At 38.7% G+C, this 18,899-nt stretch overlaps 1 protein-coding gene across 1 annotated transcript; it reads right to left on the bottom strand.

Annotated features, from left to right (window-relative positions):
• Positions 1 to 169: 169 nt before the first annotated feature.
• Positions 170 to 1,682, bottom strand: LOC107831773 (peroxidase 27-like). The gene is made up of 4 exons (XM_016659567.2): positions 1,411 to 1,682; positions 1,136 to 1,324; positions 888 to 1,053; positions 170 to 783 (listed from the first exon to the last, which is right to left on the bottom strand). Exons 1-4 carry the CDS (start codon positions 1,621 to 1,623, stop codon positions 377 to 379), a joined length of 975 nt encoding a protein of 324 aa, XP_016515053.1. The 5' UTR covers positions 1,624 to 1,682; the 3' UTR covers positions 170 to 376.
• Positions 1,683 to 18,899: the final 17,217 nt, after the last annotated feature.

Below are 18,899 nucleotides of genomic sequence, written 5' to 3'. Positions count from 1 at the left end.
ATTGTCATTGTAGTTCCCTAGCTATGTTATTAACAAATTCAATTTCAATGATTTTTTACTACCATGTAATTATGTGAAAATGTCATATTGGGAATCTTATGAACAAATTAATTTGTAATAAAGCTCATACCCCTAACAGTAAAACAAAAAGGAAAATTCTAATGCATGCTATACAAAAAGCAACATTTTTATTAGCTTCATGCTTAATGAACTGAATTACAAACTTACAATACAATGAAAGTTTACCACCATAAAATTACGTTCCACAAACTAATCAGAAAAGAAAAGAATATCCACAACAGAGATACCATTATTAAACATAACAATACAAAAAGGATTAAAATTTTGCAAGGGAAATAGCTTATCAAAGTGTCTCTTAGTTTCGGAAGGCACAATGCTTTCTGATTTCACCTGCTTTACCAGTAAGAACTCCAATTTTGCCCATTTTTATCATTGATTCTCCAAAATCTTTGAAGAAAGTGGATCCATAGGGATTTACTTGAGACAAAACATAAGCTTTTGTTTGACTATCGGTGAGAAGAGCTGCATCAGATGCGAATAACCCTCTTCTTTTGCTAACCATGGTGTAATAATCAGTGTCAAAACTTTTGAAACTTCCAGGGTCCATTTCGACAATGGTGGTCACATCTCCTGACTTACATTTGATCTTCAAACGACCTATGTAGTTCTGATCCATGTTCGGGTCCATGTCACCTTTGCCAGTGAAATTGTACAAACGGCTTGAGAAGGAAAAACAATGTGACATTCCAATAGTGTGTCCTCCTACGAATAAACAAGGAGAAAATAAAAGAATATAAATTTTGGATTTGTTGAATTAATGTAACTCTTCCACATGTAGTTGTTTCACGGTAAAATATCAATTTTACCTGATAAAACAACAAGGTCTTTTACATTTAAGCCCAAGGAGCCAAATGTTGTTTTAAGAGTAGTGAAGTTATCAAAAGGAGTTGGCAAATTCTTTAAGGCATCTAAGAGTATTGAAACTCTCCCATCTCTTCTTCCCAAGGGAACTGCCCAAGTTGGTCCATTAATCTGAAATAACCCTATAACATATTATATAAGTATTTGAAATTCTAATAAATTGATTGAATTTACTAAGTATTTATTTAGTTACCAGTTCAACAGCATCACGGGCTGCTAAGGCTAAAATATCAGAGCAAGACACAATGCCAGGACACTCTTTCTCTAAAGCAGATTTAGCAGCATCAATTACTTGGAATCCCCTCAGGCTTTGATTTGGAATTGCATCTTTCTCTGCTTGATTACCTTTTGTTGAATTCAGTAGCACTGAACCATCACATCCCTACATTAACAAAAAGATATAATAAGGAAAAACAGTATATCCACGACATAAACATGATACATAAGGCATTCAATCGCGACGGTTACCCTAACAAAACAATCATGAAAATGCATTCTCAAGAGTGGAGCAGCCAAGGTAGGAGCACGAGAAATGTAGTGAGCTGTTGTTTGTTTGACAATTGCCTCTACATTTGGACATGTTTTCTTATAGAAGCCTAATTCTACACCTTGAGAATTAGCAACCTCCAATATGCAAAATATTTGAAGAATGAGAAATGAAAGAAGTTTTAATGTTGCCATTATTCTTTTTGGAAAGATGATGAAGAAAATCTCACTGACTTGCTTGCTTTAAGTGATGATTGGGACACACAAATGCATGTCCATTAAATAGGAAGCAGATGGTGATATATCAATCCTTTAATTTTTATTTGTTAAGATGGCAGAGCTGCAGGTAGGAAAGTTGATTTTAATATTTAGCAGTTAACACCTTCTAACTGTAGCAATTTTTAATGTTCTTGTTGCTAATATATGCCAAATAAACTCACCAAAAACCAAAATTTCTCTATCAGAAAATCTTTAAAAAATTATGTGGAAACAGTCTTATCTAAAAATTTTAGCTACTTCAATATCATGTTAAACCACATGATCATCTCATCTAAAAATTTTAATTATTTGAGAGATTACATTTATATTTACTTAATTATATTTTAAATAAAAAGAAGATTATATATGCTAATTTTCTCTTTTGGGTATAAGCAATTTATTTTGATAGAGGTTTTATTAAGTTTCAATAGATTAACACCTGAAAACTGTGTTACTTCTCTCTCTCACACACACACACATCACACCTTTGGGCAATAGGGAGCAAAATGAAACTTCTTTACTTTTCCTGTCTTCTTTATGTATCCTGTGGAGAAAACTGAGCTTTAATTCTGCAGTGAAAAATTATTTTTTTTTGACTATTTGGCAGTAATAATTAGGCTCAATGTTTTGAAACAGTCAAATAAATAAAAGAGGAAGGTATGATATACTATTATTAAATCAAAAGATCCAATTTGGTGCATAGAATTGATTTTCCTATAATTAGTTATGGCTGTCAAACGCATTAGGGGAATCTGCAACCAAATCCTCGGTGCCCTGCAAATAAAAACTGCTAATCATGTACATTTATCTCTGTTTATTGATTCACTAAACCAACTTGCCTTTGGACACTCTCATCTGCTCTTGAATATTTAATAGAACACGGCCAGAACAGCTATATATGATTCACACAGCTTCAGATTTCATATGAAACTATATAATACGATACGATACGATACATTATGAAACGATACATAACAACCATCCGAACAAGCTGTAAGTGAATTTGCGAGTCACAAATACTCAGTAAGTCTCATTGACTCTTCCTAAAACATGAATGCATGAGATAATGCAAGGTCATATAATCATGTCATATACCACATACATGATGCATCATACACATGAATATCAATCAACATATCACACATCTGTAAAACTAGCTTATGCCTCCTAAGCCTTTTGCCAGACCGTCCATTGAGCACAAGCAGGTATTTTGACACGGTATGTGTTGCAATCCGACCATCCATAGGTGCCAATACACCTAATTTCTTAGTTGAACTGTGTGTCGCTTCAGCCGGTCCACAATCAACCATCAACTTATACTAAGTTGAATTGTGTGGGCACTAGACCATCCACAGTCAGCTATGTCACTAATATGATCGTGTTTCCTAAACTTCTAAATTCAATTCTATAATCATAGTCATAATTACAACTCTTTTCTTTATAGTCATGGTGTCTGAGCCAGCTTGCGCGTACCTCAACAAATTTTCTAGTATACTTGCTATCTCCCACAAATAACAAGGTACCAAGTAACTCTATCTATCAATGCTTGGACAAATCACCTAGTATTTTTGCTTCCGCTTATAATCGAACTTGAGATCTTATGGTGTTAAGTCTCAGTAAATTTCAATAATGCAAAATAACCAATTACTCCCTATGTGCAGGAAAAGATTCTGAGCAATAAAATGGAGGAAATGAATCCAACGAAAAAGGAAAGAGAAGCGGACAAATCAATTAAAGAAGATGGCAAAATCAATTAAAAGAGATATTAAAGGAAGGATCTAAATCAAAGGAGATTACGGGCACGAAATCATCCGCTAAAGATTCTCCCACATAATGACGTCAATCGAAGGCATCAATCAAGGGATTTGGCAACTGGAATATTCTCTCATTTAAGGAAGAAATCACTCTAGCCCGCGAGTCAAGACAAGTCAGTAGAAGAATCAATCTCGGAAAGAATCAATCTACGAATTCGTCTGAATACAACTCCCTTGGGTTCGCAATCTCGCAAAAAGATGTACAAGACTTGAAGACCTCGAGAAGTATAAATACCTACTGCACTAGCTTTGGAATGACATACTTTGATCAAACCAACTTCAATCTCTTTGCTCTACTTCAAATAAAATATTGTAGTCTGCTTTAGATTCCTTGTGTAACAAAGAAGAGAAGAGAGAAAGAAAAGAACACTGGTGAGATATTGTATCAATTATAGAGAGAAGAACGAGTGACATAAGTTGTTGGTGTATAATAGCATCAACTCATCTGTACTAAGCCACTTCATACTTGAAAGATGTCACCCTTGCAATCTAAGGGGACTGGACGTAGGATTCACTCTGAATCCGAACCAGTATAAAAATATAGTGTGTCATTTGCTTTCTGCAATTTATCTTTTATATTCTATTCCTGAAAAGTCCAGTTGACTAGAACTCAAATTAGTCGACTACATCGAAAGAGAATAGAAAAATTACAATTCACCCCCCATCTTGCACTTTCAATTGGTATCAAAGCCGGTCTCATAGTTTTTCTTAATCGCTTATGAGAAAAGATCATGGCCAATCTAATTGTTGGAGTACTCTTTCAAGAGGGAACGTCACAAGTCAGGCCACCATACTTCAATAGACAATATTTTTTTCACTGGAAAGTGCGAATGAAAATCTATGCAAAATCTTATTATGTGAAAGTATGGCATGTTATCAAAAAGGAAAACTATCCACTACCAGCAGCAGCTCAACCACCTGTTGATCCTGAAGATATAGATGAATACACAGATAAACAAATAGTGGTCATTCAGGTTAATGCTAAGGCACGAAACTTATTGTATAAAGCTATAAGTGGAGAAGAGTATGAGAAAATTTCAAGCTGTGATACAGCTAAAAAAATGTGGGACAAATTGGAGGTCACATATGAAGGAACCAGCAAAGTGAAAGAAACTCGGATAAACATGTTGGTTCATAACTATGAACTCTTCCAGATGAAAGAAGGAGAATCCATTGAGGAAATATTCGCAAGATTCAGGAAAATCATTAGCGATCTGAAAGCTTTTGGTAAAACCTATTCAAGTGGTGATCAAGTTCGAAAAATCCTAAGGAGTTTACCTACCACTTGGCAGACGAAAGTAGTTGCACTCAAATCTCAAGATCTAAACAAACTTTCATATGATGAACTCAGAGGAGATCTTATAGCATTTGAGAAAACCCATCTCAAGAAGACAAGTCAGGAAGAAAAGAAGAAAACGGCTGCCTTCAAATCTACAATTGAAAGACCTGAAAATGATATTGTTGACGATCCAGAAGCTCTTGAAGAAGAAATTGCTATGGTATTAAGAAACATGTAGGTGGGATATGTTTTGTCTTCTCCTTTTAAGTAACTCATAGGGAGTTTTCTCTATAAAATATCTAGTCATGCACCTATTTATGATATAACATGCATTGTTTACAGCTTCTGCCCAGAAGCTATGGGGCAGTTTACTAGAAAGAAGCATAGTCCTAGCCATATCTTCAAGTGTTATATTCTTTCTTTTAACTACTCTATTTTTATTGTGGAGTCCTAGGAGAAGAGAAATTATGATCTATACAATGCTCATCATAAAATTCAGCAAATTTAGCATTCTTAAATTCAGTGCCATGATCAAATCTGATTGATGCAAGTTGATTACCTTGTTGTTTCTGAGTTTTTCTAACAAAAGAAGTAAACATGTCAAATGCTTCATATTTAGATGTTAAAAATAATGTCCAAGTAAACCTAGAATAACCATCAACAAGTACCATCATATATCTTTTACCACCTCTGCTTAATGTTCTCATTGGACCACAATGATCCATATGGACCAGTTCCATCGTCCTGGCGATGCTTACCACTTTCTTGTATTTAAAAGAGGATTTTACCTGCTTCCTCATTGCACAAGTATCACAAACTTTATCTTCCTTGAACTTGATGTTAGGCAGCCCTATCACCAGGTCTTAGGAGAGTAATTTGTTGAGTTGACTCAGACTGGCATGTCCAAGTCTCTTGTGCCAAAGGAGGGGATCATTATCCAACACACTAAAGCAAGTGAGTTTATTTTCTGAAAGTGTGGACAGATCTACAATATATATATTGTTCACTCTTTTACCCTGCAAAACAATCTTGTTAGCGGTAAGATTAATCACAAAGCATTTGGTAGAGGTGAATGCTACCATGTTACCTCTATCACACAATTGTGATACACTTATTAGACTGTACTTTAGTCCATCTATCAAGTAGACATTCTCAATAGAGTGAGAATCAGTCTTACCTACCTTTCCAACCCTAATGATATCACCTTTCTTCCCATTTCCAAAGGAGACATTTCCTCCTTTGAGGTCCTCAAGTGAAAGGAACTGGTTCTTGCTTTCTGTCATATGCTTTGAGCAGCCACTATCTATGTACCATATTTGACTGCTCCCCTTCACTTGGACCTGCAAAAGGAAATCAGGGGTTAGTCTTAGGAACCCAAACTAGTTTGGGTCCCTTTCTATTGGCAAAAGGATGAATTAAATTCTTTTTAGCCCAACTTGGTATTCCCTTGAACAAATTCTTTGTTCTTTTGGCATGCCTTTTCTTTTGAAGTGCATTCATTTTTATAGTGATCTGTTTTACCACAGTGTGTGAAAATCTTGTTCTCAGAAAGTGTGAGGTACTTGCTTTTAGGATTCCATTTAGGTGCCAGGTTCCCAAAGTCAAGTCCTATTCTGTTGCTACTATGATGTTTCTATAGCCATGAAAGTGCATCGGAGGACCTGTTCCATTTGCAAGTTCTGTCTAGCTCATGCTTGACCTTGCTTAAATCCTCCTTTAGAATTCTTACCTGCTCATCCCTTTTATACAGCTCATTTTTCATTTTACATACGTTTTCTTCTAGAGTGAGTTGTGTGTGCTCGGCTATCCTTTTACCTGTTCCTAATTTCAGTTTTAGATTTTCAGATGTAAGCTCTAAGATAGTTGAGTCAAGTGCATGAACCTGGTTCTTCAACACAATATTTTTACTTACAGTTTCACTAACCTTAAGTTCCAGGTTTTTGCACTTAGCCTTCAAAATCACACATTCTTTAGACAGTTGTTCCTTTTTATTGTTTACATCCTCAGATCCATCAATTAGTTCTATAAGTAACTCAGACAACCTTTCTTTAGACAATAACTTAATTTTGTCTTTGAGATGAATTATACTTACGTCAGTTTCTTCATCAGATTCTCCAATGGCCATAGGTTCTTGTTCATCCCCATCATCATCATTTGAGCTTTCATCTGAGCTTTCTCCCCAAGCAGCGACCTTAGCCTTGGTTGATCCTTTGTTGTTTCTTTTCTTGGGTTGAACCTGTTCCTTCTTCCTTTGTTCACCTCTTTCCTTCTTCCACTTAATTTCCCATTGGGGACAGTTTTTGATGTGGTGATCAGTCTTTCCACATTTGTAACATCCATCATTGGTTTGCCTCTCAGGAACTTTTGATTTACTATAGCTTCCACTTCTTGAAGGACCATTTCCTCTCCTTAAGTACTTCTTGAAATCCTTGGTGATCATAGCCATTTTATCATCTTCTAGATCAGAACCTTCAATGATTCTGAGTGCCAAGCTCCTTTCCTTCTTAGGTACATCCATTTTCATGGTTTGTCTCCTAAGTTCATAAGCAGTGAGATTTCCAATTAACTCATCCAATGGGAGAGTGGCTATGTTCTTTGATTCCTAAATGGCAGTGATTTTGCTCTCCCAAGTAACAGGTAGAACCCTTGTTAAAATCTTCTCTACTCTATCTTCTTCGGGAATACTCCTTCCAAGAGACTTTAGTTCATTTGTCAATGTAGTGAACCTTGTGTACATCTCTTGAATGGTTTTCCCTTCCTTCATAGTAAAGTTCTCATATTGAGAATAGAGTAGAGTTCCTCTGGACCTCTTCTGTCACGACCCAAAATCTCACATGTCGTGATAGCGCCTATCTCAATACTAGGCAAGCCGACAATCTCAATTAACCACCATATATTTTACATTTGAAAACATAATTATTAAATTCAGCGGAAGAAAACCTCACACACACAAATATAAAACACAAATATAAACTCCCAAAATCCGGTGTCAATGAGTACATGAGCATTTAAATGAATACAAAGTCCGACTGATAAAAGTCGTTATCTGAAGTATAGAACAGTATAATAACTAAACAGGAAGGGAATCAAGTCTGCGGACGTCCCTTGATAGTCTCCAACAGAAATAACTCTGAAATCTAGCAGCCATCATATCCAGAAGCACCTGGATCTGCACACGAGGTGCATATATGGCTGAAATACACTATTTATCAAATGCATAAATGTTGCTAAGGCATTGGTTAGCCCAAAAGACATCACAAGAAATTCATTGTGGCCATAACAAGTTCTGAATACCGTCTTCAGAGTATCCGAATCCCGAATTTTCAACTGGTGATACCCAGATCTCAAATCAATTTTGGAGAACACCCTTGCTCCATGAAGCTAGTCAAATAAGTCATCAATACGCGGCAATGGATATTTATTCTTGATTGTAACTTTGTTCAACAGCTTATAATCAATTCACATCCGCATAGTATCATCTTTTTTTTTACAAACAGAACTGGTGCACCCCAAGGTGACACACTAGGCCTAATAAATCCTTTTTCAAGGAGTTCCTAAAGTTGCTCTTTCAATTCTTTTAACTCAGCTGGTGTCATACGATACAGAGGAATAGAAACAGGCTGAGTGCCCTGCACCAAGTCAATACCGAAATCAATATCCCTGTCGGGTGGCATACTCGGCAAGTCTGCAGGAAATACATCCGAAAAGTCTCGCACGACCGGTACTGAATCAATAATAGGAGTATCTGCATCAACATCTCTCACAAAGGACAAATATGACAGACATCCCTTTTCAACCATACGTTGGGCCTTCAAATAAGAAATTACCCTGCTAGGAACAAAATCTAGAGAACCTTTCCATTCAACCTTTGGCATCCCCGGCATCATCAACGTCATGATTTTTGCGTGACAGTCCAGAATAGCATGACATGGAGACAACCAATCCATACCTAGGATTACATCAAAATCAACTATACCGAGTATTAAAAGATCAACTCTAGTCTCAAGTTCCCCAATAGTTACCACATACGATCGATACACACGATCCACAGTAATAATATCGCCCACCGGTGTAGATACACAACCAGGTAAAACTAAGGACTCACAGGGCATATCCAGATAATGAGCAAAATATGATGATACATATGAATAAGTGGAACCAGGGTCAAATAATATAGAAGCCTCCCTGTGGCACACTGAAACAATACATGTGATCATCACTGCGTCTGAGGCAACAGCATCTGGCCTGGTAGGAAAAGTATAAAATCGAGCCTGCCCCGCCACCTGATCGGCCCCCCCTCTTGGGCGACCCCTAACTGCCTGACCCATACCCCGAGCTGGCTGGGCGGGTAGTGTAACTGCTGGTGCTGGTGCCGTTGGTCGAGAACTCTGCTGTGGAGCCCCACTCAACAGCCTAGGACAATCTCTCTTGAAATGACCCAATTCCCCACACTCGAAACAACCCCTCCTCTGATAGAACTGCTGCTCCTGATAACTCGAAGAATTACCTGTAGAAGCCTGAATAGACGAGGCATGATGAGAACTCTGCGCTGGTAGTGCACTGAATGAGACTGGCCTGAGTGAGCACTGTAAGAATCGTGGCTAGTTGATGTACCACGATGAGCTGGACGACCCGCCTGAGCGTGTCTGTAAGAACGGCCCCTGCCGCGGTAAAACTGACCCCCTAAAGGAACACCGCTGAAATCACCAGGACAACGAGGCCTCTTAGCCTCCCTCTCAACCCGCTCCTGGCTGCGAACCATCTCAATCTAACGAGCAATGTCGACAACCTCATCGAAAGTAGCACCAGACACTCTCTCTCTAGTCATGAGTAATCGCAGCTAAAAAGTGAGGCCATATATGAACCTCCTGATCCTTTCCCTGTCTGTGGGAATCAACCAGATAGCATGACGGGCCAGTTCTGAAAATCTCATCTCATAATGTGTCACGGACATATCACCCTGACGAATCTGCTCGAACTGCCTGCGCAGCTCCTCTCTGTGGGACTGAGACATGAACTTCTCCAGGAATAGACCGGAGAACTGCTGCCAGGTAAGGGGTGCTGCACAGACCAGCCTACACCTCTCGTAAGACTCCCACCATCTGAAGGCAGACATAGAAAATTGAAAAGTAGTAAATGAGACCCCACTGGTCTCTAGAATACCCGCTGTCTGAAGCATCCGCTGACACTTATCCAGAAAACCCTGGGCATCCTCTGACTCAGCACTGCTAAATGGTGGAGGTCGAAGCCTCTCAAATCTCTCAAGTCTCATTTGTTCATCATCTGCCATAACAGGAACTACCGGGGCCTGAGCAACTGCAGCCGGCTGGGCTTGTAGTGCCCCTGGTATCTGAAGTCCCTGTACTACCTGGTCTGGAGTACGGGCTACAGGGGTATGAGTACCTCCCCCGGCCTGAGAAGTGGCAGGTGCGGCCTGAGCCAAAACCACATGAGCCAGACCAGTGCAAGCTGCCAATCTCAATGGGCACAACTGGTGCCTGAGCTGATCTTATCGGCTCAGCTATATCTGGAATCTGCTCCTGAGCTGGAGCAACTGGTGGTACTACAGGTGCTGGTCCAATTGTGGTACGAGCTACACCTCGACCTCTACCTCGGTCCCGGCCTCTCGCGGCCCTAACTGGTGGCACTGGTGGTTGACCTTCTGATCCGGTAGTACGTGTCCTTGCCATCTGTAAGAGAATAGAATAGCAGAAATTTAGTTTCCAGAATCAACAAATTCGTACGACAGAATACAAGAAAGTAAAATTTTCCTAAGGGTTCTGCAGCCTCTCGAAGATAAGTAGAGACGTTTCCGTACCGATCCGCAAGACTCTACTAAACCTGCTTATGACTTGCGAGAACTATGTAATCTAGGGCTTTGATACCAACTTGTCACAACCCAAAATCCCAACCTGTTGTGATGGCGCCTATCTCGATACTAGGCAAGCCGATAATCTCGATAAACCATAATTTCTCTTAAGTTTGAAAATACAATAATTTAATACAATACAAAATTCCACAAATACTGACACGAACACTCCCCAAAACCTAGTGTCACTAAGTACATGAGCATCTAATATGAATAAAAGTCTGGAAAATACGGTCTATCTTCCTCTGAGAGTAAATAGAGTAAACAAGGAGATAGAGAAGGAGAGACAAGGTCTGGGGAACACGGCAACTACCTCAAAATCTCCTGAAAATCAACTGTGTGAAATGATAAACACCTGCTATGTCCGGGAACACCTGGATCTGCACACGAAGTGCAGGGAGTAGTATGAGTACAACCAACTCGGCAAGTAACAATAATAACTAAGGAACTGAAGATAATGACAAGCTACACAGTTATAGTTCACTTTCAGTAATTCCAGCAAAGAATAGACATGCTTTCAAATCCGGCAGTTTAAGTCAAATCAATTTTATACAGTTCAATATGTCATCCGGATATAAAATCGTTCAGAGATTTCACAACAATTACAGATAGCAACCAAGTGCAACAACAAATGTAAAGCAAGTACAACCTCTTAGGCAAAGGCCACTCAACTCATCACTCGGCTCTCAGCCCTCAGCATTAATACTCAATGGGTACCCGCGCTCACTGGGGGTGTACAGACTCCGGAGGGGCTCCTACAGCTCAAGTGCCATAATCTACACGGACAACTCACGTGCTACAATATCCTGCACTGATAACTCACGTGCCATAATATCCTTACCTCACTAACAGGCCCTCGGCCTTACTCAGTCCTCCACCTCTCTAGTCTCTTGTGCTCTCAGAAGTCACAAAGATCAGCCCAAACAAAGATAACATAGTGCATCAACAAATATCAAGAAAGATTGAGGTATGATACGCAAGTAAAATCATGACTGAGCACAAGATAGCAATTAGCAAATAATTCAACAAGTACGTGACCTCTGTAGGTCCCAACAGTACTATCAGATAACCTAAGCATGATTTCTAACATGATTTACAGTCAAATTTCTTTAACACATAGAGAGCATATAGCTAACAACAAGTTATTCAACTTTACAATTTCACGGGACGGATCAAGTCACAATTCCCTCGGTGTACGCCCACACGCCCGTCACCTAGCATGTGCGTCACCGCCAAAATAATCACATGACACAAAATCCGGGGTTTCATACCCTCAGGACCAGATTTAAAACTGCTACTTACCTCAGAGCGTGAAATTTTTTACTCTACTATACATTTGCCTCGCAAATCGGCCTCCGAAAGCCTCGAATCTAGTCACAAATAATTCCTTTCGGTCAATAAAATTTATTAGAATTAATTTCATATGAGAAATACAATTTTCCATAAAAATCTGAATTTTAGCTCAAACATCGCCCGTGGGGCCCACATCTCGGAACCCGACAAAAGTTATAAAATCCGAAAGCCCATTCAACCACGAGTCTACCCATACCAATATTACCAAAATCCGACCTCAACTCGACCCTCAAATTTATAAATCTTATTTTCAAATTTCTAAGTTCCAATCTCCGATTTACACCTCAAAATCATGTAATCTAGTCGGATTATTCGATGATAATTCAATATTATGGAGTAGAAATTATCACAAGAGACTTACCTCAAGTTTTCCTTGAAAATCTATCAATAATCGCCTCTCCTCAAGCTCCAATTTATCAAAAATGGCGAATGGGACGAAGTCCCTATTTTATAATACTGCCCAGACAGCCTCGGTTCGGCCTCGATCTTGGCCTTCGATCGAGGTCCTCGATCCTAGGTCTCGATCCTGGGCCTAGATCCTGACTCTAGCCTTCGATCTTGTCTTCGACCCTGCCTTCGATCGTGGCCCTCGACCCTGGGCTCGATCGTGGCTTGATTCTGGGCTCGATTTTGGCTGAAGAAATTTCCAACAGAAGGAAATTGCAGCATCAATTGTAGTTCAATTTTTGATCTGTTAACCATCCGAAACTCACCCGAGGCCCTCGGGACCTCAACCAAATATACCAACAAGTCCTAAAATATTATACGAACTTAGTCGAATCCTCAAATCACCTCAAACAACGCTAAAACCATGAATTACACTGCAATTCAAGCCTATTGAACTTTGAAATTTCTAATTTCTATAAATGACTCCGGAACCTGTCAAATCACGTCCGATTGACCTCAAATTTCTGCACACAAGTCATAAATGACATAACGGAGGTATTCAAATTTTCAGAATCAGATTCCGACCACGATATCAAAAAGTCAACCCCCGTTCAAACTTCCCAAAAATTCAACTTTCGGCATTTCAAGCCTAATTCCACTACGGACCTCCAAATAATATTCCGGACACGCTACTGAGTCCAAAATTACCATACGAAGCTATTGGAATCATCAAAATTCAAATCCGAGGTCGTTTACACATAGGTCCATATCCGATTCACTTTTCTAACTTAAATTTTCAATTATGAGACTAAGTATCTCATTTCACTCCAAATTTCTTCCGGACCCGAACCTACTAACCCAGTAAGTCATAAAACAACTATAAAGAATAAATTGAGCAATAAATGGGGGAACGAGGTTATAATACTCAAAATGACCGATCGGATCGTTACAATAACATGATTCATTAATTTTACAACTGCATAGGATTTATTCAAGACACAATTTCTATGGTGCACGTCCACGTGCTCACCACCTATGGTGTGTGTCACCTCTAAATAATTTATATCATACCAATTTCGGGGATTCATACTCTCATAACCAAGTTTAAAAATGTTACTTACCTCAAACCATGTACTTTCTCACTCTGCTACGCCTTTGCCTCGAGAATTGGTCTCCAAAAGCCTCGTATCTAGTCACAATTAATTCTATTCAGTCAATAAAATTTATTGGACTTAATTCCATAATAAAATGCTAATTTTCCATAAAAATCAGAAATTTAGCTCAAAAATCGCGTCTCGGAACTCGACAAAAGTTACAAAATCCAAAAGTCCATTGAATCACGAGTCTACCCATACCAATTTTACCAAAATCCGACCTCAACTCGACCCTCAAATCTTCAATTTAAACCAAGAGGGTTTTCTAAATTTTCCAACTTAATTCACCCATTAAATGTTAAAAACAATCATGGATTCGGGTAATTTAACTAATATTGAGTTAAGAACACGTGCCCCGTTATTTTCTCTGAAAATCTCCCAAAAAGCGCCTCAATCCGAGGAAGCTGGGCCACGCATTTTCTCTACGCGATCGCGGACAAACATACGCGATCGCGAAGCACAATTTTCTACTGCCCAGAAAAGACCCTAAGCGATCGCGGTGTCCTTCACGCGATCGCGAAGCACAGGATCCCAGCTCTACACGATTGCAGCCCTCTTCACGAGATCGCATAGAGAAAACGCGTGGCCCGGCTTCCTCTCAAGTTCCCCTATAGAACGCGGCATTTCCCACGCGTTCGCGTAGCACAGACTGGCCCAACCTACGCGATCACGGTTGACCTCACGCGATCGCAAAGAACAAAAATCAACACTGCCTCAACAAGCCTACGTGATCGCGGGTGCCTTCACGTGATCGTATAGAACAAATCTCACCTCTGCCCAAACAAGCCTATGCAATCGTGGACCTTCTCATGAGATCGTATAGAAGGAAACTAGTGATAGAAAATCAGCATTTTCAGCAGTTTACCAAGTCCAAATTTCGATCCGTTAAGCATCCGAAACTCACCCGAGCCTTCCGGGACCTCAACCAAACATATCATCAAGTCCCAAAATATCATACGAACTTAGTCGAACCCTCAAATCACCTCTAAAACCATGAATCATACCCCAATTCAAGCCTAATGAACTTTGAAATTTTAAATTTCTACAAATAACGTCGAAACCTATCAAATCACGTCCGATTGACCTCAAATTTTATACGCAAGTCATAAATGATATAATGAAGGTATTCCAATTTTCATAATCAGATTCCGACCCCGATATCAAAAAGTCAACCCCCCGGTCAAACTTTACAAAAATTCGACTTTCGCCATTTCAAACTTAATTCCACTACGGACCTCCAAATAATTTTTCGGACACGCTCCTAAGTCCAAAATTACCATACATAGCTATTGAAATTATCAGAATTCAAATCCGAGATCGTTTACACATAAGTCAAGATCCGGTTAATTTTTCCAACTTAAGTTTTTAATTATGAGACTAAGTGTCTCATTTCACCCCGAAAATCCTTCCGGACCCGAACCAACTAACCCGGTAAGTCATAAAATAACTATAAAGCATAAATTGAGCAATAAATGGGGGAATGGGATTATAATACTGAAAACGACTGGTCGGGTCGTTACATCTTCACTTGAAGTGTTCCTTCATGGGCCACTTGTAAAGTGTCCCAGATTTCCTTAGCAGTGGTACAACTTTGGATTCTACCGTACTCATCTGGACCGAGTCCACAAACAAGCCATTTCTAGGATTTAACATTCTTTTCCCATTTCCTCAAGTCGTCAGCAGTGCAGTCAGCTCTTGTCTTTGGCACCTTTTCTCCTTCGGCATTTATCTTCATGGTAGCCAGTGGGCCATCTGTGACAATGTCCCATAGCTCATAGTCTTCTCCTATGATGTGATCTCTCATCCTGTTTTTCCACCAAGAGTAATACTGGCCGTTGAAGAGTGGTGGCCTAGCAGTGGATTGCCCTTCCCAGTTTCCAGGTGGTGCACTCATCTTGATCTTCTCCTAAGGTGTTATCCTCTTCAAGGATAACCTGCTCTGATACCAATTAAAATTTTATACGTCAATGCCACACAAGAAGGGTGGGTGATTTGTGTGGTGTCTAATTTTCACATATACTGACTACTGAAGGACCTAGTTCTTCTAAGTGTTCCTTAACCTACTGTTGCTGAAATAGTAAATGCGGAAAGTAAAGAGCACAAGTATTTTTACGTGAAAAATACCTGGCTCAAAAGGTGAAAAAACCACGACCTACTACTCAGTAGGATTTTCCCCAACACTTCACTAAATCAATGAGCAAAAATAGCATTTACAAAACTCTTTGTAAACCTAAGGATTAACTCTAATCCCGTTGTGGCAGCCAGCCTCTAACTATTGCGACAACTTCAACTTAACTCTAACTTGAATACTTAGAGTACCTATTACAATTGCCTCTAGATAAAGATGAAAGGTACAAATTGAAAACCATCTACTTCAATTGAACTAGAATAAAAGACAGACACTTGGAACTGGTTCTTCTATCTGATTCATGTAGCTTCAGGTTCGCACACTTGAATCACACAAGAATTGTTTGCAAAATGCTTTGCTATTTTTCTCTCAACTCACTTTTAACTTCTGCTTTTGTGCGTCTTCGTAGAATGAGAACATCCTGCAATATATAGAGTTAGTAGAATAAGAAATAACTAGAGTTATAATGTTACTCTTCCTTGGTGGAAGAGTTCTAGTTATCCTCAACTTCTAACTCCTCCCTTATCTTGGATAGTATTCTCTTTGAGTAAGAAGTCCTTCTCCTTATCAAGTATGCAACCTTTTCGATCAGGAGATATCAGATATAATAAGTTAAGCTTATCTCCTTCACGTGCATTCCTCATGCTCGAATCTGCTCGTGTCTGTTTACACAGGGGATGGACCTGGTTTATGCCTGAGCTTCCTTTGTTAATCTTCAAAACAAAACTTCACTTGGCCCAACAATTCTACTTGCATAAAACCAATCCCAAAGGATGTCATAAGAATAAAAAAGACTCTAACATAAGATCTGGAAGCACAAACCAAGGAGGCAAGAATCAAGTTGTAATCACGCGTTCTATGGAAACTGGATATTCGAACCAACTATTTACGGAAGGCATAAATCAATCAGCATAAGAAGATCAATCAATCAGTATAAAAGATCAATCACGTAGATATTAGAATCAATCATTTATGGAAGGCATCATAATCAGTATAGAAGATCCTCTGAAAATATTCTCTCCAACGGCTCACAAGGAAAAGGAAATTAAGGAAGCAACGAAAGGAAAAGTCCATTCTATTTCTGGAATGAAATCATCTTGATTGATTCTGAAAATCAACTCCCTTGGGGTGCTGCTAAATCATTTCACTATCACTCCATGAAGAATGGGAACCAACTTACCATATATATTCTACATAAGACGACAAGGATTCACATACTTTGATTAAACCAAAATCAATCTCTTTGTTCTATTTCAAACAAGCATTGTAGTCTGTCATAAATTTCTTGTGTAACTAAGAAGAGGAGAGAGAGAGAAAAGAACATTGGTGAATCATTAAATCAACCATAAGAGAGAAGAACAAAGTGATCAAAAGACTGTTGGTGTATAACAACATCAACCTATCTGTACTAAGTCACTTCATATTTGAAAAAGATCACCCTTGCAACCCAAAGGGACTGGACGTATAGAACTATTGAAAGCATAAATGCTTTTGAAAAATGAAGGTGAGTAAGAATATTAAAGAGAAAGACAGAAAATATGTAGGGGTTTCTGAAATATGAATAAATCGGAAAAAGAAAGATTGACTTGGACAAATAAAGAAAGGGAGAGTAAATTTTTTACACGTAATCTAACGAAGGAGTAAGAAGTGAAAAATTGAAAGGTTGGAAAAACTATTCATTTACCTATGTTTAATTAAGTCAAATTATTACTTTATTTATGTATCAAAGAGCTTTCTTTCCTTTTATATTAAAAACTCTACTTTTGAATTAAAAGTACTAAATATTATTTTTTAAATATCTATAAACCTATTATTTTTAGAAAATAGGGCCCCAAAATTTGGGGGCTAAGGCACAAGCCTTACTACTCAACACATTAGAGCCGGTCCTGGCTACGCGGTCTCTTCATATCAGATATGAATAAAATTTACGATATAGTTTGATAGGTTATATGTGTATCCCTATTATGTTTTGATGATCTAACAAACTTACTGTCAAGAACCAGATAAGGAACCTGATACACATTCTCAAGAAATTAAAGATCAACAAGTCTCCAGTTGGAGACACAGTTCAACTCTTCAGAGTCAAAGGAACATCAGAGCTACCAGTTCCCGAGGTGACTGTACAAGTCAACAAGTCTCCAGTTGGGGACACAGTTCAACTCTTCCGAGTCAAAAGAACAACAGAGGGAACAGATAGCTACCAATTCCCGAAGTGACTGTACAAAGTCAACCACCCACAACTGTAAAGTGATTGCAACTGTTCCTCTGCATATACGCAACAGTGTAAACAGTAGAGCAGTCAACTTTATGGGGAATGCCTTTATACCAAACATGCTTACATCATTCAAGTGAGGTCACTTATGCAATATTAACATGAAGGAAAGGCAAAACAACACTTGCACACTTCAGAATCTATCAAGCCCTCTCTCAAGTGTATTGTCAACCTGCAAGTGACCTTCAAGGCGTCAAGAACAAAGAGCAACATAACGAAGAACCAGTTTCCAGCATTAAGTCATCACATGTCCTTAGTTGTGTTGCACCTTTGTTAAAGTTCTTTACTTGTAATTCCTACTTAGCTTAGTTAGAAGCATTGTGTGGGAAACCTTTGTAAACCATAAACTTCAATGTTTGTGTCGTGGCTAGAGTTAGTCATGTGTTGAAGTCTTTGTAATAGGTATACTACAAAGTGGCGTGTAATAGGTGTACTACAAGTTAGTGAGGGATTAAATCTTTGTAATAGAGTTATTACAAGGTGGCTTGTAATAGAGTTGTTATAAGTTAGTGAAGGATTAAGAGGTTAATTCCTAGGTTACATAGGTTATAATCTGAAAGTTGCTCAGTAGTAAAGTTGAAACTCTACAAGGGTAGATCGTGGTTTTTAATCCCGTTGAGCTGGGAGTTTTCCACGTAAAACTCTATTGTGCCATTTACTTACTGCAGTGTACGTACATTTTGTAGGAACAAATAGAGAACCCCTGGTTCTATAGTTTGGTGGACCCTTAAATTCTATCATATTTTAACCCCCTCATCTACTAAGAAAGTAAAACAAAAGGAAAAGTCTATTAATCGTGAATGCTAGTAAAACCGAAACAAATTTAAACAATTTTATTAGTTACACGCTCAACGAAGTGAATTACAAAATTACGATACAATCAAGATTTACTACCATGAGGTACACTTTCCACAACATCTGCAGCTAGGTAAAAGAAGAAAAAAAAACTTATCCCAA

The sequence above is a fragment of the Nicotiana tabacum genome, chromosome 21 (assembly GCF_000715075.1).
Source record: "Nicotiana tabacum cultivar K326 chromosome 21, ASM71507v2, whole genome shotgun sequence".
NCBI lineage: Eukaryota > Viridiplantae > Streptophyta > Magnoliopsida > Solanales > Solanaceae > Nicotiana > Nicotiana tabacum.
The sequence above is the reverse complement of the archived record's forward strand: the minus strand, read 5'-3'. Positions and strand labels throughout refer to the sequence as shown.